At 43.2% G+C, this 24,865-nt stretch overlaps 1 protein-coding gene across 2 annotated transcripts in view; it reads right to left on the bottom strand.

Moving 5' to 3' along the window:
* dscama (Down syndrome cell adhesion molecule a) overlaps window positions 1–24,865 on the bottom strand; it is a 61,195-nt gene that overhangs the window by 4,789 nt on the left and 31,541 nt on the right. For both annotated transcript variants that reach the window (XM_041051385.1, XM_041051384.1), the window contains exons 2-20: window positions 23,565–23,711; window positions 22,527–22,805; window positions 22,035–22,310; window positions 21,165–21,461; window positions 19,515–19,790; window positions 18,013–18,291; window positions 17,599–17,718; window positions 16,157–16,336; window positions 7,598–7,794; window positions 7,356–7,452; window positions 7,118–7,246; window positions 6,705–6,872; window positions 6,004–6,074; window positions 4,542–4,785; window positions 4,082–4,228; window positions 1,825–1,980; window positions 1,285–1,418; window positions 802–955; window positions 86–203 (exon numbers count right to left, since the gene is read on the bottom strand). In XM_041051385.1, the coding sequence (XP_040907319.1) occupies window positions 86–203; window positions 802–955; window positions 1,285–1,418; window positions 1,825–1,980; window positions 4,082–4,228; window positions 4,542–4,785; window positions 6,004–6,074; window positions 6,705–6,872; window positions 7,118–7,246; window positions 7,356–7,452; window positions 7,598–7,794; window positions 16,157–16,336; window positions 17,599–17,718; window positions 18,013–18,291; window positions 19,515–19,790; window positions 21,165–21,461; window positions 22,035–22,310; window positions 22,527–22,805; window positions 23,565–23,711 (3,469 nt within the window). The remainder of the gene's footprint in view (window positions 1–85; window positions 204–801; window positions 956–1,284; window positions 1,419–1,824; window positions 1,981–4,081; window positions 4,229–4,541; window positions 4,786–6,003; window positions 6,075–6,704; window positions 6,873–7,117; window positions 7,247–7,355; window positions 7,453–7,597; window positions 7,795–16,156; window positions 16,337–17,598; window positions 17,719–18,012; window positions 18,292–19,514; window positions 19,791–21,164; window positions 21,462–22,034; window positions 22,311–22,526; window positions 22,806–23,564; window positions 23,712–24,865) is intronic.

The raw sequence follows: 24,865 nt of genomic DNA, 5'->3' as shown, positions 1-24,865 counted from the left end.
CCACTGTCAGAAGGTGTATGCACATTTACATTTCTATTAGAATACCTACTGTATGTTTACGGCTTTAAGGTTGATATGTACTCACATCTCCTTCAGCCATTTGATGGTTGGGGATGGATCACCCACTGCTTTACAAGGCAGCACAATGTCCCTCATCCATGGTGTGGTTACCGTTCTGTTGAAGGTCAGAATCCGAGCCGGAGCTACAAAAGCACACGCATGTTTCATCAGCCCACACAGGAGACGCAGCAACAGATAAATGTGTTGTCATTTTCTAAATGATTTCAGAGTTTTTCCACATTTGTTGTCCTCCTCTAAGCCCCCAGCCTCACTGAGTCAGGGCTAACAGCTCAGGGGACAGAGGGTGATGGTGTTTTTCTCTCCATCTGAGCAGTGGAGCAGAGAGGAGAGGACATCCATCACCTAGACCTCAGACAGGATCTGAATGTCCTGCTAGGGGCCGTGGGTCCTGACTCCAGACGCCATGGGACCTATCAGCATATGCAATCAGCTTATCAGCTCTCACCAAGCATGTTAATGCTGACAGGGTCAAACACTGGGTCATTTACATTCAGCTGATGTTCCCCTGCCTGTCTTCTTATGAAGAGATACTGGGACCGAGCTACTTTTTCAGCCTTTTACATGGGTGAAGAGAGTTGGGGTAAAGGGGTGAAACAGAGTAATCCCTATCAAGAGATCCCGTTAGCATCTGAACTGACACTGTGTGTCTGTGTCCTGGTGAAGCCTTAAGAACTCCAAACGATCACACAAACGTGGCCCTGCTTATCAGACTTCACCTACCCTCAGCCATGGGTTTGACGGTGATGATTTCACTGGTGTTTCCGCGGCCCGCAGCGGTGACGGCCACCACCCAGATACTGTACTGCCGGTTCCTGCTCAGGTTGGGGATGCGATAGAAAAACACGTCTGGGGCCGCCTCAAACTCACTGCTCACCTGGGTTAGGAAAAAAACATTCAAGACTTATGTCTCATGTGCTGCTGCAGATCTACCTGTCATTTTCCATCTTCACTTAATTTTACAGATTAGTCTGATGATATTTTGCCTTTTACTGTTAACAAATTCCAAAAGTTAAAACAGTGCTAAAAAGTCCAGTTGTTTTAAGGTTTGAAAATCAATTCAAGTAATAGGGAAACTGCTATTAACATAATCATCACAGCAATCTTCTAAAGTGCTTATACATTTAATTTAATTTAATTTTAACATAAACTCTATTTATGTCAAAGTACTGAAAATTTGATGTCCTATTTTTTTAAACATGTTACCGTGGGGTGTGGGTTGGAGCAGAAAACGGTGTATTTCCTGATGATGCCGTTGACTTTGAGAGGAGGAAGCCAGGACACAAACACCACTGAGTTGGATGCAGCAGCTGCCTTCACACCTGCCGGAGGTCCAGGAACTAAAAGGAAAAGATGATCTAGTTGATATATTTCCCACATTAAGCTAATATTACTACTCAGAAGGCTTTTATGATGCTTTTTACTCTGATTATAAAGCAAGATAACAAACGGGAAAATGTGAGATTCTACAGGACATCTACAGGACTTTCTGCCTCATGTAAGACTTCTGTTAGAATTCATTGCCTCGTTTTTACCACAGGGGCTCATTCATTACTGTCAAATACTCTCACTTTAAAGCTGACATTTCCCAATCTCATATAAAAGCAGACATTGTGTAATACACTGGGACAATTGTGAGGATTTCTATAAAACATTTTGAGTGAGACACAAGTTTGCCCTGACATGTGCAATCTGACACCTGCTCTTGTGCCTTCTGTTTTTTGAGAGGTGATTTAATTTTCCTACCGTCCTCCTTGGTGCGAGTGTAAATCTGTTCGCTGCGAACACCATCTCCAGCTCTGGTGAAAGCCAACACCTGGATGCTGTAGTTGGTGTACTTCTCCAGTCCGTCCAGCTCCAGAGAGGGCTTCGAGGTCGTCACGTTCCTGATCTCGCCGAGCTCTGATGGACAGGAAACAGGAGAGAGCGGAGGGATGAAGTGAAATTTTGTGAGGACACCTCAGGTCAAAGGCCTCATCCAATGCAGCTCTCTTACTGTAAATAGTCCAGTGACAGGACAAGCTGGCACAGGTCCAAACATGTGACTCATATATTCTTTAGCAGATCACATACATAAAAGTAGATGTCAGGCCCCAGGGTGTCATAGCACAGCCTTGGATATAATGTCATATTCAATCACAAAGTTTTAAACAACCCTGTATCCAAGGTCTGCTGTGGTGGCAGGCCTTGACTGGCAACCTGCTACCTCAGCTGTTAGGGTCTGAATTATTGATGTCTCACTGTGTCACTGCTCCCTGCCCATATCCCTCCTTCATATGTTTACTTCTCCCTCCTTTCTCTCTTTTTATTTCTCTCCAGAGAAATACAAGCTCAGCTGCATTTCTTCTTCTCTGGGTTTTAATGAGGAATTAGAACATCTGGAATACCCATCGCATGAGCAGAATTACATTTTACCACACAATAAATGCATTTTATGCACAGCTGTGTTTACCAATATATGTGTGTGTTTGCCTATTGTCTTGATACCAAGTTGTATCACTCAGACAAAAGAATAATGAAGGAATTAGATGATGAATCAATTAATTGATCAGCAGTAAATTCTCTGATAATTGATTAATTATTTGAGACATTTTCTAAGCAAAAATTCCAAAATTAGCTTCTGCAAGCTTCTCAAATGTGTTTGGTCTGACAAAACAAGAAATTTGAACATGACAATTTTGAAACTCTTATCGAAATGGGAAAGACAAAATAAATAAAATAAAATAAAATAAATGAACATAAACACATCATGATACAAACAATCATTCAAACTGGCAGAGCAGATTGTTCTATCCCTGTAATTAAGTGGCTTTAATTTTCTATTTTCTATTTATTTTCTATAATTAAGAATTATACTGAGACTAAAACTATTTTATGGTTGTTTTACTTAAATTTACATCACTGACATGAATTCAAAAACATATGTCAGTTTAACCTTAATAAAACCCTGAACTCTTGTTGTCTAATCAGTACAAGAACAAACTGATTCCAGCAGCAGTGGTACACTGATGAAACCTGTTTGTTACACAGGGCTTGTGTCCCCCTCTGCTGGTCAGTGAGATGATATTCTCTCATACTGATGAGCTGCACTTGTCAGGGATGGAGTGGTATAGAGTTTCACTGCAAAAGGAACACTGTTTATATGAAGCGTAGACATTATATGTGTATTTTTATACATTATTTGCCAAACCACTGACCAATAACAGCAGGTAAGTTCAGGTTTGAGCATTCACCCACTGAGCTGCAGACTGTTACCATGCAAACTAGTTCTGGCTGTCAAGTCCTGAGTGTTCATGTTCTATAGGCAGGCCAACATGATGTGACAGTGCAGGGGTCAAAGGTAATCGTGCTGTCACAACCAATCCGACTGACACAAACCCGGCATGTGACGATGGCATGCCATGCTGCCTCACTTCCACAGAACCACACAGACTTTTGGTTAACAGTAGAGGCTACTCAATTACCCAGAATTCACTTGGGTAACCATAAGCTACAGTTTACTCATTAGCATCAATAGCAGTCCTGATTAGATTATTACTTTATTATTGAACGCAGCATGACGCAAGTCTCTCTGAACTCTCTCTAGTCTGTTCTGTTTGGGAATCTCCAATGGATTTCTGTATTTAACAGTAATAAAATAATGACTGACTTGCTGATCAGAGAAGTAAATCCATTTAAACCCTTAAGGGAAAGTCATATATTACTTATTAATATTTTCTACTGTTCTATTTTTCCATTTACAGCTCCTTTTTTCTCTGTGTATTAGTTTCTAAGACTGGCCTAATTTTTGGGTAATTCATGTGACTCGTGTATTTTACCGAAGTAATGTGATGCATTGAATTCAATATTTATCTTAATGTTTTTGTATTGTATTTTGGACCATATACATGGTGTGTATCAGACAGCGTGGAATCTGCTTCTTCTGCTTTATGATGTTGTAATGCCTGATGAAGGTCTCTGTTAGATGGAAACGTTACCATGTTGAATTATATTCAATTACTACCTCCATCAGGCAGGTTGGCCCAGTAGATGACCCTGAACCCCAGCAGGTTGCCGTTCAGAGCGTCTTTGGGAGGGGTCAGCCAGGACAGAGAGATGACTTCTGGAGACGTAGCTGTGGCCTGGACGTTCTCTGGAGGACGGCTGGGCACTGAAGGGGAGAAAGAAGGGGGCAGGTTATGAAAACAGTGGACTTTCAGCAGACACTGTGGGACAACATGTGGCAGCACCCTCTGGTCTCCACTAGGTTGTGATATATCCTCACAAATCTCTCCACAATGAAACCAGGCTGTCTGCTTCTCAGAGCTGTATACTCACAGCTATGAACACTTTAAACATGTTTTTTTATTAAAGTAAATTCAGACTTGTTTCACCGTAATACTTTTTATATTATTTCACTTTCAAGGCCACAACTTCACTGAGCTTGAAAATGTATTCCAGCCACCTCTCCGTCTTGTTCTTACCGTCCTCCAGTGTGGTAGCAGCCACCTCTGTGGAAGAGGGCCCTGTCCCAGCGCTGTTGCTGGCTTGCACCACCACTCCATACTGGGTGAACTTCTTCAGGTTGTCTAGCACAAGGCTTTCTGCATTGTCCCCTGTGGTTTCCACACTGATCACACTGAACTGGTAGTTTCCACCTGAGCTGTACTCTCTGTAGCCCACTTGGTAGCCTCGGATGGCCCCGTTCTGCAGGTGCTTCTTGGGGGCCTGATTGAGGAATGACAAAGACTTAATGAGACACTGATAAATGTTTGTGTATTTTTTTTTTAATTGGGTGCAAAAGTAGCACCTTTTATACAACATGTTAACAGACTCTTTACACTCACTGCTGGTATTGACTATATCACCAGACTAAATAAGGAATTCTGTAAATGAAACCAATTTGCCAATTTGATGTAAGAGAAATGCTGTTCAGAAGAGCTGTTCATGGTGTATGTGCTCGCCCTGACTGCCTTGTATTTCTAAGACCTTCAGAGTTTTTCACCTCAGCCCCTGACAGGTTCTCTTCATACCTGGCAAGAAAATCCATCTTGGGTTATCCAAGCACATGTGGATAACCAAAACGCATTAAGGAAGGATTCAGATGTGACTGGTCAATGTGGTAAGACACAGAAGTGGTCTGGGATGCACAGCACCACATACTGGGTGTGGTGTGAATACAAATATATTACAGATTTTGATGAAGTACAGTATGTGAACAGCATTATAATCGTCCCTAACCCTTCTTTCTCTTTCACTGCCAATAACTCAGCAGAAGCACCAAAGCTGGCGTCTGAAATGAGGCACCACATACAGCAGCCAACACAACCCTCTACTCCAGCTACGTGGCTGACAGGAAATATTTCTCCTAAGCAGCATTCATAGTCTACTGCGTTAAACCTGAGTAAGAGAGAATAATATGAGTCTCATTGGAATAGTATATTTACATACATTCTGCTGCCACCTGTGAAATGAATAACTCTGGGAGACAAGATCCGTGGTTTAAACAGGGGCAGAATGCACACACTGGAGCATTTATCATAACTTCAAGAAAATGTGTTGTCTCATCAAAACTACTGGACGGGAGAATTCCACAAATATTGTGGTTACATGCACACACCTACACAGCAGTAATACAGTACACAGTACCTTTATTTATTCAGCAACAGCCAACTGAGCATATATGCTGTTTGCCTGCAATATCCTGCTTTACATTCATAAAGTCACACCTGGGAGCTGACCAGCACAACTTCAATCTCCTCCAGTTTGTGGCTGAGCAGCTCCTCTGGAGCAGCAGTAGCTCAAATATTTAGTTCAGACTGACTGAAGCAGAGGAGTGCTGTACAGCACTGATTTACTTTGCAAATTTAAACTCTGGACACAGCTATATCCTCACCTCATGGAAACACACACACAGCTTTAACCCACAGGGTTGGATGAACTCACCCTCCAAGTGACTCGGATGCTCTGGGAGGAGAGGGCTTCCAGCTGCACGTCCTGAGGTGGTCCATCAGGAGCTGAGATCAGATCACCAACACACACACACATCTTATAAAACTGTACACACCCAGCAGTTGTCTCAAAGCTCAGAATGAGTTTAAATCTGGCCATTTTAACAAACATGATGGTTGTGTTTATTGGAGGCTGCTGAAGGTGAGGAGAAGAGCTCTGTGGGGGGCAGAGGGGACAGAAGGGGGAGGTGAAGGCATAGAGGGGTTCAGCCTCAGTCTATTGACTATAGTGTGACATTTACTACTGAGGCCGCTAATTGAAAAGTTCTGCTTTTAGTGCGGGGTCAGCGTGTGTTCAATAATGCAACAGAGCCAATGGAGTTGATGTCACCAGGCTGTTAATGAATTGACTCAGTTGGCCCTTTACCTCTTTTTGCCTCCTGTCCTCCACTCACCACCCGCACTCACTGTCTCGCTGTGTTTTTGTTTCTCTGATTTGTTGGGTCATAACGAATTAAACCTTCTCTCATTACTGTAACTGCAAGTGATCCGTGCATTTCAAAATAAGAGTGAAAAGTGAGTGTCTGTAACATTTGTGCATGATTTAGTTCTGTACAGAACCGACTGTGAATACATTTGAGGGTGGGTGCAGAAAAAAAAAAAAAAACAACTCATCCTCCAACAGTTCATTCTCACCTGCTTCATCGGTGGTGATGGTGAGCTCGTTGCTGGCCTCGCTCTTGCCGATCAGGTTCTTGGCAAACATGCGGATGTTGTAGGTGGAGGAGGGGTGCAGGTCGATGATAGTGGCCTGGTTGAGCTGGGGTGAGACATCTTTGGTCTTCTGAGCAGTATCCCAGGAGGCTGTGGAGGGGAGAGGGCAGGTTTTATTGAGGTCGCTGAAGTCAGGGGAGAGGTTAAATCCAGCTAAGTGCATTAGGACAGGCTATATCAAATTATAGTGCTGAGACAAAGGGAACGCAGAGGTAATTCACCAACCAAAACACACAATCCTCTATAAGCTTACAGACTTTGACCTGTGCTATGTGTTCTATTTGGTAAACTATGGTCACACCATCTAATAATGACAGGAGGGTGTTTTCCTGTACCTGATTTGTTCTTGCTCTCAATATCGAAGCCTGTGATTGGGCTGTTGCCATCAAAACCCATTGTCCAACGCAATGCAATGGTCCTGTCCTTCACTTCTCTGATCTCCACCTCTGGGGGGTCCGGGGGCTCTTCAAGGCACAAAAAAGTTAAGTTTCACTCAAACTGCCATTATCTGCAAAGTGAGTAAGAGTTAATGAGTTCTGTTTGTCTTTTCTTTGAGCAGTGGGGCCTTTGTACCTTGGACTGTGAGCTGTATGATTCCTCTGTCTTCACCAAAGGAGTTGATGGCGTGGCAGGAGAAGAAGCCAGAGTCCTCCCTCACTGTGGGCATGATCTGATGGATGCACAGGTTGTGAACCACTGATTTAGACTATCACAGGACTCAAAGGAAATCCTTTATGTCTGCTGCTCATATCATATAATCATAAATAATAAATACCAGCAATGCAATGTATGGCCTGAACTCAAGTGCTACCTACCTGCAGGGTGGAGATGACTTCATCGCCCACCTCCTTCACAGAAACCACATAGCGGCTGGTCTCAGGGTTGATGATGCGTTCCTCCTTCTCCCATCGTACCATGATGGGCTTCTCACCGTGTGCCGTGCAGCTCATCTTCTTCTCCTCACCCTGCGTGGCCAGCGTGGTGTTGGGGTAGGACGTGATCATGGCTGGGACTGGTGGAAAAATGAGGTGGAGAGAAAGAGAAGATGATATCTTATTAGATTTATTTCACAGATGAAACGTCTTCAGTTTTTTTCAAAATAACAATATTATTGAATTTCATTTTTATTCCATTATAGACATTTCTGTTTCAAAATGCCCTTTTGTTTTTTCTTTTTTTCAAACACCTTATTATTGAATAATAACATTTCCAGTGGGACAGGAGATTTTCAGCAGGCTGAATGGAAACCTGCTGGACTTCACGGTCTCTTGTCATTACAGTGGAGTTGTCACCAGTCACTGCTCCCTCACCCTTCAGCCAATCACATGTCCGCAGCCTCTTTGAGCAAGTTCAACAACTTCTACCCTCCTGTTAAAGCAACCACATGTCTAAGTAATCCTGACTCAACCAACTGCAGGCTGTTGTAAATAAACACAGTTAAAACACACTAACTGACCCTCTGAGGGTTTAATTCAAAAGACATTCTCCTGTGGTTGCTGAGAAAGGCAGATGTGACCGGCTGAAAGGTCAGGGGCAGTGACTGATGACAACTCTTCTGTCATAATGGAATTGTCTTTGGAACAAGGAAATTTTTGGTCACTTGTAAAATTGGAATGCAAACATTCCCCTACACAGAGGTAGGAGTAAAACTTACTTATATTTAATACAAAAAGTACAATAAGTATAGTTGATACACTGTGACTGAACGTACGTTTCCCTTTTAATGTTGTATTGAAGGCAAAAAGCAGCCTCGATGTGTGTCTGGTATCTGAGGGTCCTAAATGGTACAGTGATGCTCTAACAACACTCTGAAGACACCACACTAAACACACACTAACTATATACATGCCTCATTACACCCACAGCAGAGTGTATAACAACCCTCTGCTCCCAGATGCTCTCACACACTCAGTTCCACATATATATACACACACAAGCTCGTGCATGCACGCAAATGTGTGTGCTCGCTGTCGTTTCCCGTCTTTTGCACACACACACACACACACGCACAAAGCGTGACTCCAGTGATGTGATGGGAAGTGTCAGGCAAGAGGTTGCAAACATTTAAGCCTCATCTCTTATTCACTCTGCAGCCATTTGGGGCTCGGCGGTGGAAAAGAACGCTGATTTATTTTGCATGACAAGTATGAATTTTTTGTGAGACACATTTGGATAAGTGAGGGGTAAAAAATAACTGCTCGGGCTTTATGTAAACGTTATCGTTTTAGAGCACAGCTACTTTCATTTTGCCGTGTAAGTGGCTCAGAGGTGGCACACGGCGATGTTGTTGACACTCACACTGGCAGAGTGGGATACTGTGCTAGGTGACAAAAAGCAAGGACGGTGAAAAGATGGAGACAGCTCCAGCCGTTAGGTGTGTACAGGATGTCTGCACTGTAAACATTAAAGGCATTTCAGCATCCAGGAACTGGAGGGGAAACACTTTTGATCTCATAGCCAATCAGAGCAATGGCTGTTCTGAGCTGACAGACACACCCACCCAAAAGCAGCTCTTTAGTTGAGAGAACTCAAAAAAAAAAATCTACATTCATTTATTGATTGAAGCACAACACAGCCATTTGATGTTTCCAGACTCAAAAAAAAGAAAAAAGTCCACATTTGAGCACATCAATACACTGAAGGACACAAAAAAGCACACACTATATGTATGCTTCAAGTTCATCCTATGACTGGAGAAAGCAGTGAAGACAATGAATGAATACACGGCAGCAGCACAGCTGTTTTCATGTTTTTAAGGCCAAACTGATGCATATAAAAGATAAATTGGAGCTACACAAACTGTCACAACCAACACTGTCAGACAGTGTTCTGTTCCAACAGACTGTCTACACTTTCTATCTTTGCCCATTAAAAGTTGGACATATTAATTTAACGCTGCTTTATCAACCGTCATCACTGTTCATTTCTTTTCCTGAATCAGTTACTGTCTCTGTTACACAGAGATTCATCTAGCAGATTATTTCTTGTGCTTCTCTGATCAAACTACTGAAGTCACTTTTATTTTAATGACAGCAGTTCTGTTGTGAATATGTTGCAAACAAGTAAAGTCATTTTTATAACATGACAATTCAACATGAGTTTAATGTTTGTGAAGGCAGAGGCACAAAGGCAAAACACTGGGAGTGTCTATGCAACATGAGGCGGGCTCAGAGGTGAGGCACATGCAATTTGTGTGTGTGTGTGTGTCTAAGTGTGTTTGTACATGCATCAACTTGTGTCTATGTGCATGCATATGTGTACAAGCCTGTGTGGGTTTGTGTGTGCGAGCAGCCCAGCTGAGCCAGCCCTGAGGCGCACTTTGTGGCCCTGTAATTGTTGTGTTGATGTATTTCTTTAATATTGAGTGGAATTGTGGGAACAAGACAACGGGAAGGAGAAAAGAAAGAGTGAAGAAAAGAAAATAAGGGTAAGGAAGAAAAAGAGAGGTGAGATGGAGGAAAAGGGGAGTCTGCTGATTTCTAATTCAACAACACACACAGCACACACACAGGCATCAATCCTAAAGCTTGTCTTACACTGAGTCACTTTATCACTTAGAATCGTCTCTTTGTTTATTTGTCCAGGTGGATCTCGCTGTTTTATTAATACCTTTCTGTATAAAGATGTTAATATCTGTAAAGACTAGAAGAGTAAACCAGGGGACATTAAACACAGTGATGTACTCAAAAGAAGCATTAATAGATGAATAAACAGAGCTCACTATCCTTCACACACACACAAAGACACAAGGAAAACACTCATGCACTTCTTCTCTTCAGAAACCAATAAGATGTGATGTGTTTATGAGGAACAGGGGGAGGATGATGACAGAGGACAGCATGGCTGCCAGTGTGCAGCACTCCCAAATGTGTCTATGTCTCATCCTGAGATTATTCCTAGAAATCTGGTGCTACATCTGCAGCTCACATTAGTGTGAAAAGAAAACAAAAGAAGTCATCAACACTGCAGCTTTTGTAAAACCAAAGAATAATAGGTAGAGTGTGTTTTCTGCACAGTGCAATGTGTCTTTTATGTGGAGGTGAGGAGAGCCCTGTTCCTCCACAGCAACCCAGAGGGCAGTGATGATACGTTTAAGCCTGCAGGGGATTGTGGGGGATAGGCTGGCTGCTGATAGGCTACTCCCGTGAGACAAAAGCCCCCCCCCCCCCCCCCCCCCCCCCCCCCCTCACCCACCCACCCCTTCTCCCAGGCTCCCTTTCACCTGGCCAGGTTACCATGCCAACCAGCATCGGACAGTCTCTCCTCTCCTCTCCTCTCCCCACATCGCCTCCCTCCTCCCTCTCCTCCTTCCTCTCTTTCCAGTCTCTACTACTCTTAGAAAAAGGGCCATTTCTAGTAGCCAGGAATAGAACATGGACCTGCCATTGATTTTCACAGGAGTATGATGATGATTACACAATCACGCCCTGAATGTCGCAATGCAGGGCCAAAAAAAAAAGAGATACACAAAAAGAAAATGTTTCTAACATCTCTAACTGTTAGTGTTAGTGATGTGGAAAACAGAATTAGTCAAATGGAGGAGTCAGGAGAATAATAATAACACATAATTATAGCAAAATGGCTACATCAGTGTGGGGCTATTCATCTGTGATCAAAGGAAGAACACAGCAAGAGCATCTCAGAGGTTCAGTGAGATGTGACAGGTGATGAAAAGGGATTACGTCTATTTCAGCATCATTTTAGCAAGAAAAAAGGGCTGAAACATCAAGTTCCATGTCGGAAGTTGCACCTTTTGCAAAAAACAACACTATGCCAGTGCACAAAAGATCTGAGTTACAGCTTTTAGGAAATCTTAGATTTGATTTATTGAATTGGTGGTGAGATTTTTGATTCATCTAGAGGGCACTGTTTTCTTGACTGACTGATCAGACACAGCAGCTGTCTGTCAGAGTCTGTGTGTGAACCAGGGCTTTTGCTGTCCAATAAATCATTTTCTAACGTTTCTATTAAATGTTGAAAACATGCATTTCTAGTGTGCTACCTTTCCCTCACCAGTTAATCTGGTGAAGGAAAGGTAGCACACTCATCATCCATGTATTATCCATGCTGATCTACATTTCACCCCACACTATGCCACTGGCTGCCTGGCAGGCCAGTGTAAGACATAGGGCGCCCCGGCTCAATGGGGCCACGAGGCCCAGACAACAGAAGACGAGCTGAGATGTGTGTTGCTCCCTGCCCTGGAGGCACACTGTAAGTGGGCGCTGGAGAAGAGATGACCTGGATGGGGGGAGGGAAGAGCGCTGTGGAGATTGCACAAAGATGACTGGTTCACTGGCTGCCTGCAATGTACTGAAATAATTCCCTTAGCTGCACAATTGGCTTGGACATGGAGCATGATACCAAATGAATGCCTGCAGACTGGGTGGTGCAGAGGTGGGAGAGAGGGGGGTGGATTGCAGATGAGTAAATAAGATAAATGAAATAGACATCAGAGGAAGAGGGGACTTCCTTATGCTTGTCTGCTGGAGACTGCTCGGTGACCACAAGACCATTTACCACTTCTCTTCAGTGAAGCCTCATTATGTGCTCTGCCCTCATCACTGTGTCTGCTGACATTATGATGTCTAATAGGCCTGATTGGTCTTAATTGGCCCTGATAAACATTGAGTGGCTGTTGACTGACTCTGATAGCATCCGCTGTGGATTGGTAATGAATTGACTGAATTGCATCTGTTTTGGAGGTAGGGATGCTTGACTGGAAATTGCATAAAAATCGTTTGTTTAAGCCGCCACCTGCAGACGGCATCAAGACAACACGAAAATGAGTACTACGCCTATAAAGAAGCGTATGAAAGAAAAATAAACATAGCAGAGGGGAATCTACGCACACATGCAGCCACGCACAACTTAATCCTGGTGCAGTGAGCACAAGCAGTTTTTACTGGCTGTTAGTGCAGTGGTGATGTTCATACAAGATGATACATGGTGTATTATGACGAGACATTAGCCTATGCACAGACACTCATAACAATGAAAGTGCCGAGCTAGGACATCACAATAGCTGCAATTCATTTCCCGGGGAGTCCACCACAATAGCCTGGCAGAGTGGGATCTATCTAAACCACTGCATTAGCAGCCTGGCCCATTAGTCTTTTGTAATGGCTGCACTGTGCTGCACTGTATCTGTGCCTTTACATTATGTCTTTGCATTAATGTGTGCAGCCCTTTGTGTGCAAATGTCTGTCCTTGTGTGTGCCAGTGAACCTGTTTGCGCACCTGTATCACACATATGACCTGATAGCATCATCACCATACATGTGTTTATACTGTGCATCTCAGAGTTTCTGTTCGGATCTATTGATTTTTGTTTACTGATACATTAAGCTTCACTTGGACAGCCAATAATACACAGCGAAGATCATGCTATCCATCACGTGAGTACTTCAGCATGCGTCAGCTTGTGTGCCCCCTAATTGGCTCCTAAGCCTCTTAAGTAGCTGCCACTGCTCAAGTGATGTAGGCTGGCCTGGATAAACAACATAAAAACAGCACAGAGTGTACAGAACATCACCGTGTCCGACATTACAGAGAATTACAGCCTCAGACGTTACAGTGGACTGCACAGGCTCAACACTGTACCTAATAAGCACATGGAAAGGCTTTAAGGGTTAATGAGCTTGTTGTCTTCACACTGACACACACACACACCTACACACACACACACACACCCTTGTGTTCCTATAGTTATGAGGACACTCACTGACATAATGCATTCCCTTGCCCCTCACCTTAACCTTAACCATCACAACTTAATGCTGAACCCCAACCCTGACCCTCATCCTAACCTAAGCCTAACTGTAACCTGAACCCTAAAACCAGGTCTTAACCCTCAAACAGGCCCTTGGAGGTGTCAGAAAGTGAGGACCAGCATCTTCACTTTGTCAAAAATGTCTTCACTCCATAAGGTCTATAACTCAAACTGGACATTGTAAAGGTAGAAACACAAGCCACACACACACACACACACACACACACACACACACACACACACACACACACACACACACACACACACACACACACATACAAAGATAAAAGATAATCAATAATATACTGCATAAAAACCCAGACCTTGACCCGTGATAAGGTTAATATAATATAGTGTGTGACCAGATCCTAAACAATCTAACAATTATTTTCACTATCAATAAAACTTCTTTGATCTTTTCTCAATTAACTGATTCACTGTTTGGTCTATAACATGTCAGAGTTCCAGGTGACAACTTCAAATGTTTTGTTTGATCAAAAGTCCAAAATCTAAAAAAAATAAAATAATTTATAATGATATATAATATAAACCAGCAATAAGTCCTCACACTAGAGAAGCTACAACCAGAGAATGTTTGGTTTTAAAAAGAGTTTTTGCTTTAAAAAATATCAATTATGATTGATCAGTTATCAAAACGGTTAAATAATTAGGTTAGGTGAGAAATCTAATGCAACAATTAAATATGTAATAACAAGACATTTGGTGATGTTTTGGTGTAGTCAGCAAGTTTTAGTGATTTATCAGCAAATTTATGTTCATTTCTCTGAGCAGAGTGCAAAGACAGTTTTACCATAGGTTCAGTTCAACAGTGAAATGCTGTCTCTGCGTGTTAAGTCACCTGTAATATTGTCTGTATGCTACAGTGCTCCTGTAGCATATCCTATCCACAACATAGAGTGGGGAGGATCCAAAACACACTTTAATGTAAATAAATGGGCAAAAGGAAATCAAGAACTGAAAGACTTTAAGAAATGAAAACCTGTTAAATATGTTAAATATGTGTATTTACAGCAACTATTTAAATCTTAAATTACAGGAATATTACAAAAATACTTCAAAGGGATATTTTAATGGATATTTAATTGTGAATCACACTTGAATGACATAAGAAGGACTGTATGTTTGTGTGTGTATGTTTGTCTGTGAGGGAGCATGACAGGCTGGAGTCAGACAGGAGGGGTCATGTAGAACTGCTAGCCTATTTGGCTGTGGCTGGCAGACAGTGAGACACTCAGCAGGGAGTACTCTGCTCTGGCTTGATAAGAGCCACAAGGGCAAAAGCCTCATCTAGCAGTGACTTATCAAAATGAGCACACACACACACACACACACACACACACACACACACACACACACACACACACACACACACACACACACACACACACACACACACACACACACACACACAAACAAACACACAAACAAACACACAAACACACACAGAAATCCACAATCATGTGCATAAGCTCAAACTCACAGAGCTGTGTCTTCAGATATACATTATTTGTGACACGGTTGTTTGTGCTATAGAGGAAGTATGCAGACTGTCAAATCCCTGCTTTTAGCATCTCTCTTTTTAAGAGGCTGTGGTGAATTAAATCATGTATTAGGCTGTCTTATTCAGTGCTCTTTCAGCCTGTAGAGGGCAGTATTCCTGTTGAAAAAAGTAAAAAATCATTGAAATGTCTGAGAATAGAATGAATTTAAACATTTCAACAAAAGAAACTTCTTGATTTCTGCTTGATAGAAAAGCTGAAAAAAGTCAGTCCATAGCTGCGTTGCATGTATACACGGTAATGTAAACATGATGGTTGATGTCGCTAATCCCTTGATGTTGTGACGCTGCAGTTCGACATATACATTTAACTTTGGACAGGCATGAAGAGAGGGTTTTATAACATATTAAAAATGGCTGTATCTCCCGCAGGCATAAAAGCAGGATAAACTGTCTCACCTAAAAAAAAGAGAAAACATTCAGGATAAGAAGGAGAGGACTAAGGAAAACAGTAAGACAGGCACAAGGAGGAGGGGAACAGACATGGATAACCCATTCCTCTTTCAACCCCCTTTTCCTCCATCCCTCAGCCCACTTTTCCACATGGCAGCTCCTGCCTGCATACAGAATTCAGGGCTTAATGGAGGGGAGCTAAGTCCTTGGCCGCACAGCGGATAAATGCTGTACTTTCTCCGAGAGATGCAGCGGCGATGGCTGCGTGCATCGCTTTCGTGGGATTCATTCAGGCAGAAAGCACAGAGCGAGCACCATGACGGCATCTTGCTGGTGGCCTCACTGTCACAGACAAAGCCGACTCCAGTTAAACTCACTTAACCTTTGTGCCTTAGTGTTAATGTTTTCCTTCAATGTTACCAGGAGCACTGAGCATGACCATCCAAAAGAAGAGTGGACTAGATAAAGTCAGGTGTAATAATCTTTGTGGATATCGATTATAAAAGAATACACTACATACATAACCTTAAGTGATGACAGTGATGTCTACAGTGCTTTCCTGTGCTGAGATACACATTTTAAATTTACCGTCTTAGGTTTGGAAAGGTGCAGTTTCCCCATGAGACTTACTTTTGACATTGAGATACATGGACTTGCTGACGTCAGCTCCAACGTCGTTGCTGACTCTACATAGGTAGAAGCCACTGTCTTCTTCCAGCACATGCTTAATGAGCAGAGAGCCATTGACCAGCACCTCGATCCGAAAGCCTGAGTTGAGGGCGATGGGTTTGAATTGAGGGACCCCGGCGCCTGTCACAGAACAGAGAGGGAGTGTTTATGAAGCGTTAGATGAAATGTTTTGAGCTAAGTTTAGAGCTTGCCTCGACCCAATCACTGAGAATAAAATCCTACTACAGTATGACTGCTATAGAAAGGCTGGGGTATCAAGTCTCTATGACCTTATCAGAGATGCCAAAGCACCTAAAACTAATGGTCTTTAATTAGAGTGGGAAAAAGACATTGTGAGGAGTTACTGAAGAACAACAATGGAATGAGGCCATATCACGTTGGCATACCTCTGCTCAAGGAGTCCAAATGCAATTTAGCAATTATACGATCCTCATTCATTGCTACTGGGCTCCAAGCAGAACGGTCAGGTTTAAACTAAGAGATCACAATTTATGTTGGTGCTGTCATAAAGATGTTGGAACAAGAGTACCCCTGCTATGTGACTGTGACAAGGTTAAAGATGCAGTAAAGATGCAGTAGATGGTGTGGCTAGCCATGCCAACAACTTCCCTGTTTGAGTTCAAGATCCTGTACCAATGAGTCAGGTTCACAAAGCAAGCATTTGAATTAACACTTGTGAATCTCATGCATGAATCCCAGATCTTCTCGTATCTCTGAATGTAATGAGATTTTTTTCGTCCTGAGTTTTTTCGCCAACTAAACTAAAAGAATCAGCCAGGGTTAAACATTTTATGTTTTGTATCCTTGACAATAAAATGTAAAAACATATCAACCCGGTCAGCATATGGGCCACTGTTAGTTATCATAAAAAATAAGAAATGAAATAACTGACAAGAATGAATGAATGAAAGCATTTATCAGTGGAAATCCATTGTTTTCAACAATCACTGCGACTGGGCCCAGTCAGAGAGGGATACTGTAGAATAATACAGAAATAAAAAGCTCTTCCTTGAACCACTGCTGTTTCTCACCTCACAGTGCATGTTTGGACTTGAAGTGGGTGTTTTTATGTATTCAACCTCAAGGCTGTGGACATTACGTTTGTTGTGTTGGCATTCACAAAAAAATCATCTACCGCAGAGAATAAGTTTGCCGTGGGATAAAAAATCTTAACATACAATTCAGCATGATTATCAAAACAGAAGAAGGGCAAGTTATCAGATAAAAGCCTCTGAAAAGCTATGAAGCATCCAACACTTTCACGAAACCTGGGAGGAATGGAGGAAGGTGTTGTTTGGTACTACACACACCTGTATGTGACAGGTGTGTGCACGTGGAATTCATGCACTTTTATTCATGTGAGTGTCATGCTGTGTGTTTACCTTTAGAGTACTCCCACTGGATGGTAGGGACAGGATAGCCTTCTGCAGAGCAGTTTAGAATCACTGCCTTTCCATAGATGCCATCCTGGTCCTTTGGCTGCACCACAAATTTGGGAGGAACTGCAAGACAAGAAGCCATTAGATTCATAGCTCGTATTATTGTTGTCAGGGTTAAAAATCATGTAAAAATCAACAACCAATATTCGCTTAAAGTTAATAACTGAGTGAACAACCTCTAGTTATTCATAAATCTGACACTGAAAATTACCAATATCAGCATTTACAATGTTTTCTCTGTAAAACACAAGACTCAAGGATCTGTGCTTTTATCTTCTGCTTCTGTGAAATCATGCCCCTCTCTTTTTTTCCTCATCACCTCATCCCACTTCTCTTATTCATCTCCCCTCGCCTCACCTCGGACGATGAGCTGGCTCTGGTGCTCCACGGCAGCAGCCTGGTTGCGTGCAATGCAGGTGTAGTTGCCGTTGTGCATCAGAGTGAGATTGGAGATGCGCAGGGAGCTGGTAAAATCTATGTTGTCTATGGTGACACCCAGGCTGGCCGGGATTGGCCGACCGTCCTTCTGCCAGGTGATGAAGACGGGTTGGTCGCCGGACATGACCACGCAGGGGATGAAGACTCGCTGGCCAATGGAAAACCGAGGGAACTCAAATGGGTGGATGGTAGGTGGGACTGTGGAGGAGACATGCAAGTTAATTTTCACCTTAGGAGTTTCACCTCAGGCTCAGGTTATATCCCTTTAGTTTAATTTCATCAAATGTTGATTCTGTCATGGCTGATGCACTTTACATACAGCAACTCATTAGTCACATTTCTCTCTTTATCACCTTCTTCTCCATATTAGAACATTATGCTGTGTATTCTGCAGGAATGGGAGAAATATTTTATTACTTCTCCCCATGTGGAGCAGCACAGTTCTCTCAAACAACATGCATATAACATTCTCCCTCACTCTCTTTTGCTCTCTGGGGACACTGTAGCCATCGTGAGAACCAGATGCTTTGGAAAATTAATGATTTAAAATAACATTGGAATAAGCGGCACTTCAGCGCTTATTTAATTCACAACAAAATAGGGATAATAGGCTCCTGGGGATTCCCTCTCGGCAGCGGTGGAATGCTAAGCAGCTGAGAGGCAAATTAGCCGAGGCGGAATGGCGGCGTAGCTTTGTCTACGCTGTGTGATTTCCCCCTCGCACACTCGTTAGCACGTCAAGACCCGCCGGAGAGAGAGAGAGAGAGAGAGAGAGAGAGAGAGAGAGAGGTGGGAGGGAGGATATGCCCATCCGACATTTCAAATTATGCAGCGTCATTGAAGAAAGAGAGCCATCTGAGGTTATCATCATCTGGCTCAGCTCAGTGCCACTGCATATTCTGATGAGCTCCAGATAAGCTGGCCGGGATGATGGAGATGGTGCTTTGCTATCAGTGATGTGACTGCTTTTTTTCATGACTTGTGATACACAAATCTCCCTTTGCATATCTGTGTTTTCTGCAACAAGGAAAGGAAGATACTAAGGTGGATGCTTTAATGTGTCTTTTAAATGTGATGTACAGCATGTATGCCAAATGGAAAGACACTCCAGGGTCAGCATGTAGACTGATAAAGTGATTCTGTCTTAGTATCCACAGACTGAGAGATTAATGATGGACTACCCTGAATGTACTCAACAAATACTGAGGTATAATACAATGTGTCATAGCCCATCTCAAATAAATGGCCTAAGCTGCTTACTTGACACTTGAGATTGGTAATAATCATGATGGAGTACCAAAGATTACACACAGCTACAGCAACTAAATCTTATGCCATTTTTCTGAATGTGAGGCCCAGGCTTATGATCCAGGCCTGAGTCCGTCACAGTAACTGAGGACAGATCAGACCGAGGTTCGTACCTTTCACAGTAACGTAGACACTCTGGTGTGTGGACAGCTGAGGCTGCACCAGCACATTACACGTATATTCTCCTTCATCCACATCCTTCTGCACGTCAAACAGCTTCAGGGTGCCGTTGTTCTCGAAGGCCCGCTGCCGGTGGTTGTACGGGAGCAAATTGGAGTCCTTGTACCACTTGATGGAGTAGTATGGGTAGCCAATGACACGGCAGTGGATGTACATGTCCCGCCCAGCGATGGCAGTGAGGTTTTTCATTGGTCTGATGCTGGCAGGCCCTTGAAGGACACATTGGAGAGACAACTCTCTTAAAATGATTTTGAGGCAGGGGGGTGGTATAAAAGATAGCTGTGCTCTGTTGTGTGTGTTTTCAAGACACCACAAAGTTTACATGCCTTGATTCGTTCTGATGGTAACAAATAGAGACATTACCCAGATTTATTTAGGAGTTTCAGACTGCCTGATTAAGTATCCTTGTAGTCAAAGAAAAAGTCGGGCATCTCAAAAAACAAAAAAAACAAAAGGAAATCAGACTCAGAATAATCACCAGTGGGACAATTCTGCTCTGTTTTCCTTCATATCAAATTTGCTTTTTGCTTTGTCAGAACCAGGGACTCATATACCCTCCTGTTTGAGCCTGTAGTGAATATTACCTCTTGCTCCCACCTCTTTGGTGCTGGCTGTGATTGCCTCTGACAAGCATTAGAGTGGAATGTTCCCTTTCTCCACTCATGAAGCCATTATCAAAACCATTACTCATGTTGCTGGCTTTCGCTCACACTTGTGAAAAACCAACAGAATAACCAATAGGCTTCCATAGCTCAGTGTCTATCAGGGAAATGGACTATTAGGCTTCTCTTTAAAGCATTGCAGAAGACAGTTTAACTAGGCTCTGTAGTGTACTTTGAGCACAAGCATATCCTGGGTTGCTACTCTCTTTAGCACGATTAAGGAGCCAACGATGTGAGAAACAGTCATTACACTTTCTCCGCAATGGCACCTGTGGAGATTTATCTTCATTGCTTGGCTGCATTCAGCATCCATGGACCCTCGCTTAAGGGCTAGAGGATCGCCCTATTTAGCCTTACAACATGCAAGAATGAACACAATCAAATTAAACCAATCAGTGTACAGAAAGCACCCCTCCCTCTCTGCAACAGAGCAACACTAATGGCTGTGCACCACGCACAGAAAGCTTGAGTGCCCCAGTATTACGGCTACATGACAACAGCAATCCAGCCAACCATGTCCCTGTAGAGAATAGATTGCACTGAAGTCATACACTGGAGCTAATAGTAAGTCACTCTAATGGTGTTCCAATATAAAGCTTTCAGCAGGTGTTGGTTAGGAAGCAGGGCATTAGAAAAGTTAATGCTGACACCGGTGACTAATGGAAGGAGGATCCACTACCAGAGGCTGGAGAAGTACCCGTTCCTACACCATCAGGCTTCTAAACCTGAACGAGAAACTAGCGACACGTCCGATGACGACAAACTCAAATGTCTTGACAAACTTAGTCAGGCATTCTTTCAGCATCTGCAAATCCCTGCACTTTAAACAAAGCCAATTGAAAATATATCAAAGCAGAATAAATCAAGACATGTTGATGTGTATATGTGATGGTGTGTTGGAAGAGTTGATCTGACAAGCACCTCTTACGTTTATTCGCGCCTGGTAGGAAACTGTCCCGGCCGAGTTGTTGCAGATGCAGCGATACACCCCTCCGTCGGTCACCTGGGTCTGGCTGATGTTGAGGTGGCTGACCACGTGGCCTTCAGCGTTGGTGTAGTGGGATATGCGGTGGCGGCTGTCCCGTACCACAGGCTCGTCATCCAGAGTCCATGTTACCCGTGGCTCTGGCGTGCCCTTCACCGTGCATGACAGCGAAACAAACTCGTTGATGTTGTAGACCTTCTCGCTGAATGAAGCCAGAATCTTGGGGGTGCCATCTGGACAGTGGAAGGAGATTTACAAGGTAATGTACACATTATTATTCTACACTGATCGCTCTCTTTATAGATTTTTACAAAAGTATATCAAGCCTTTTTTTTTTTTAAATAAAAACTCCTTTCAACATTCAGACTGATCTGTCTTTTCTCTGCAATACATGCTTGTCTGCGGTATAAAAAGAAGAATCAGGGTATGAAGCAGATTAATAGAGCTCTTTTCTCTGGCTCCACAACATCATTGATTATCAATGTGCTCCTTATATTGGTGTGGTCATGGAAGGCAGACACTGCAGCAACCCCAGCTCGTGTAACAGTATGCAAACCTCTTTCAGAAAATCTAATCAAATGGGCTGGGCCTCAGCTCTACTGCAGCACTCAATACCACATGCACAGCCAAGGTGGGAGCATGAACATGCAGACATGCAGTTTACATTCACATGTGCACACACAACCACCTGTACACCCAAAACAAAGAGTGAATACATGCATTCTGTTACTTATCCACATAAAAATACTTTATTTTTATTATTCCACCACCCATATATCTCCTCTTAGAGCTCTACGAATTCTGACCTTCCAGTATGACTTGAACGAAGTCCTGGGCCGACATCTTGCCATGTCTGGCAAAACACTGATAGGCTCCTCCGTCGCTCTTGGCCATTCCAGCCATGACTAGGTTCTCCCTGTTCTGGCCTGTCATGCGGACGCTGTTACTGGGGTAGATGAGTTCTCCGTTGCGGTACCAGGACAGCTGGTACTCCTCTGAGCCAGTTACACTGCAGGACAGTGAAACCTGGCTTCCCACGCTGCCCTTCACCTTCCGGGGACTCACCACAACCTTTAGGGGCTCTGGAGGACAGAGAGCTCAGAGTTCATTGTCTGCTTTTAACAGATGATTGGAATATTTGGTCTGTATTTGTTTTAGCAGTGTTACCGAGGTATGATAATTATTTTGCCAGTGAAAGGTTACATTTGTTGCCTTCCCTGCTTTCCCCTATTTTTGAGGCATCATACCACTGATACAAATCAACCCCAATGACTTACAAACAGCCCACGGGCACTGACCTTTTACCTGCAGCCTGCCAACCACCTCAGCATTGCCGTAACCATTCCACACCTCACACACATATGTCCCCGTGTCGCTGGGCTGGGCTCTCTCTATCAGCAGGCCTGTCACACTCTGTCTGAAGCGTGTGTCGGGCTCCAGCGGTCGGTTGTCCTTTAACCAGCGGTATTTGGGTGCAGGGTGACCAGAGGCCTTACAGGGCAACTCCACTCGATGAGATGCCATCACCTCACGACGCTCGAAGCTGTCCAGGATGTGGGGCGCTGAGTTGGTGGGGTCTGCGGGGGGGATAGGGTATAGATTTCGAGAGGTTTGAGTTATTTTTGTTGTCTGATCATTTCTGACTAATTTCCAAGGCTGGGAAACTCACAACAGACAGATTATAAGATTGTAGATTTTAAAAGAACAGTTAATACTGAAACTGCAGAGGCCGAGATACCTCAACTTTTAGTGTGGGTCACGCTCAATGCTAGATCAACATCTTCTTCTCTTAAAAATGATTTTCATGATGATTTTCTCTAACTTCAGAGCCATTAAAATAGAAGAAGTAAAAGAAGTGAAAAGAGCTTCATGTGTAAAATTGGTGGAGTGTCCCTTTAAACATTTTAAGGTAAGGGGGGGTGGGCATTTTCTGCATTGGCACAGTTCTGATGACCTTTATCACATGTCATCCTCTCTTTAATCCGTGTGTTTTTTCCTGTCACTCTCTATCATATTCACATTATCTGCATCTTGCACGATCATACTTTACAAGCATGAATGTATTTCCATATGGTCCTCTGTCATTTGGCACACAGCAATTTTCAAACCAGCCAAAATCAACACAACAACAAATCAATTAAACACACACAAAAAAAGAAAACAAGGTCCCATATTATGTGTTTAGACTGGTTTTGAAGAGATTATAGCATGGACTGATGTCCTTTACTAGGTCTATGCCAATTTGTTTACTTGTGTAATTTCATGTTAAGTGTATAGTGAAAAACTTTCATAAACTACTTGAACTATAACATCCTATTTTTTGGTGTTCCTCTTACCTGAGACAATGAGGCGGGCGCTATTGCTCTGCCGGGTCTCTCCTGTGTACCGATGGCGTGTCATACACCTGTAGTTGTACAGCCCGTCTTCCATTTGCACATCCAGGATATACAGGGCTCCCGTGGATGTGATGAGAAACCGAGACACTGGAAATAAATAGATAAATAAAACATGTTAAGTAACATTATTGATGTATGTTGCAACATATGAAACAATAAAACCAACATTTAATAACAACAGCTCTCGTTCACATTCCAACAGCCTGTGGACCAGTTAGTACCAAATCTGTCACCTTCATGTGACCTGTTCGTACTGTGCACTGCCTCAGGTCAGTCACTGTGATGCTGAACATTCAGGAAAAGCTATTTGCAGTTTGCAGCTTAATAGTCTGGAGCAACACAAGTTTTATAAAAAGAAAGAATATAGTGTGAATATTCACATTTGTACAGCAGAAGCACCTACACCATACACACTCTGAACACAAAAGATGGACTGTGTCTGAAACACTGTGTGTGACACATGAAAGGGACAAACAAAGGATCAATGTCCGATGGATTTCATCACAGGAGATAATAGTATTCTACAGCTGTGGAGAGGAAAACCTAGCGTGCGTGTGTGTGTGCTGATTTTTATGCACTGGAATCGCTACCTTACACATTCTAAAAGAAGAAAATACAGAAAATCCAATATGAAGTCTCTTAGCAAATATTTGCAAGTCAAGTGAGGTTCGCAGCGCTGTGTGATTGTAGTCACCAAACATCTGCTGCAGCCCATTTAGCTCAGCACAGCTCTGAGGCGCGGTGACAAGGCTGTGTGTTGTGTAGCAGTGTAACACAGCTCGTTATCATGTAGCTCATCGTTCTCTTCTCTCTCTCAGTCTCTCTCTCTCTCTCTCAGTCTCTCTCTCTCTCTCTCTCTCTCTCTCTCTCTCTCTCTCTCTCGGGGGAACTCTCTCTCTCTCTCTCTCTCTCTCTCTCTCTCTCTCTCTCTCTCTCAGTTTCTCTCTCTTTCTCAGCTCCAGACTAAAGCACAGGGAGCCAGGGATCACAGAGCACTTTGATAAGGCATGGCTGCGCAGGTCGGATGTGCTAATATCATGCTAATGTTATGCTAATTTGTGTGAACACATGGAAGTGGAGAGAGGTAGTCAGTGTTTATGAGGAGTGATGTGTGCTGTAGCTGGTGGCTGCCGGGGTATTTCATGTCACCGATGATGGAGAAGCCTATCTGAGATGGGGATCAAATGGGGCCGCAGCACGGTGGGGAATTCTGGCAATATTGGTAGAGATATCATAATGCA

This window comes from Toxotes jaculatrix, chromosome 12, assembly GCF_017976425.1.
Source record: "Toxotes jaculatrix isolate fToxJac2 chromosome 12, fToxJac2.pri, whole genome shotgun sequence".
Classification (NCBI taxonomy): Eukaryota; Metazoa; Chordata; class Actinopteri; family Toxotidae; genus Toxotes; species Toxotes jaculatrix.
This window is presented reverse-complemented; position numbering and strand designations above follow the sequence as displayed.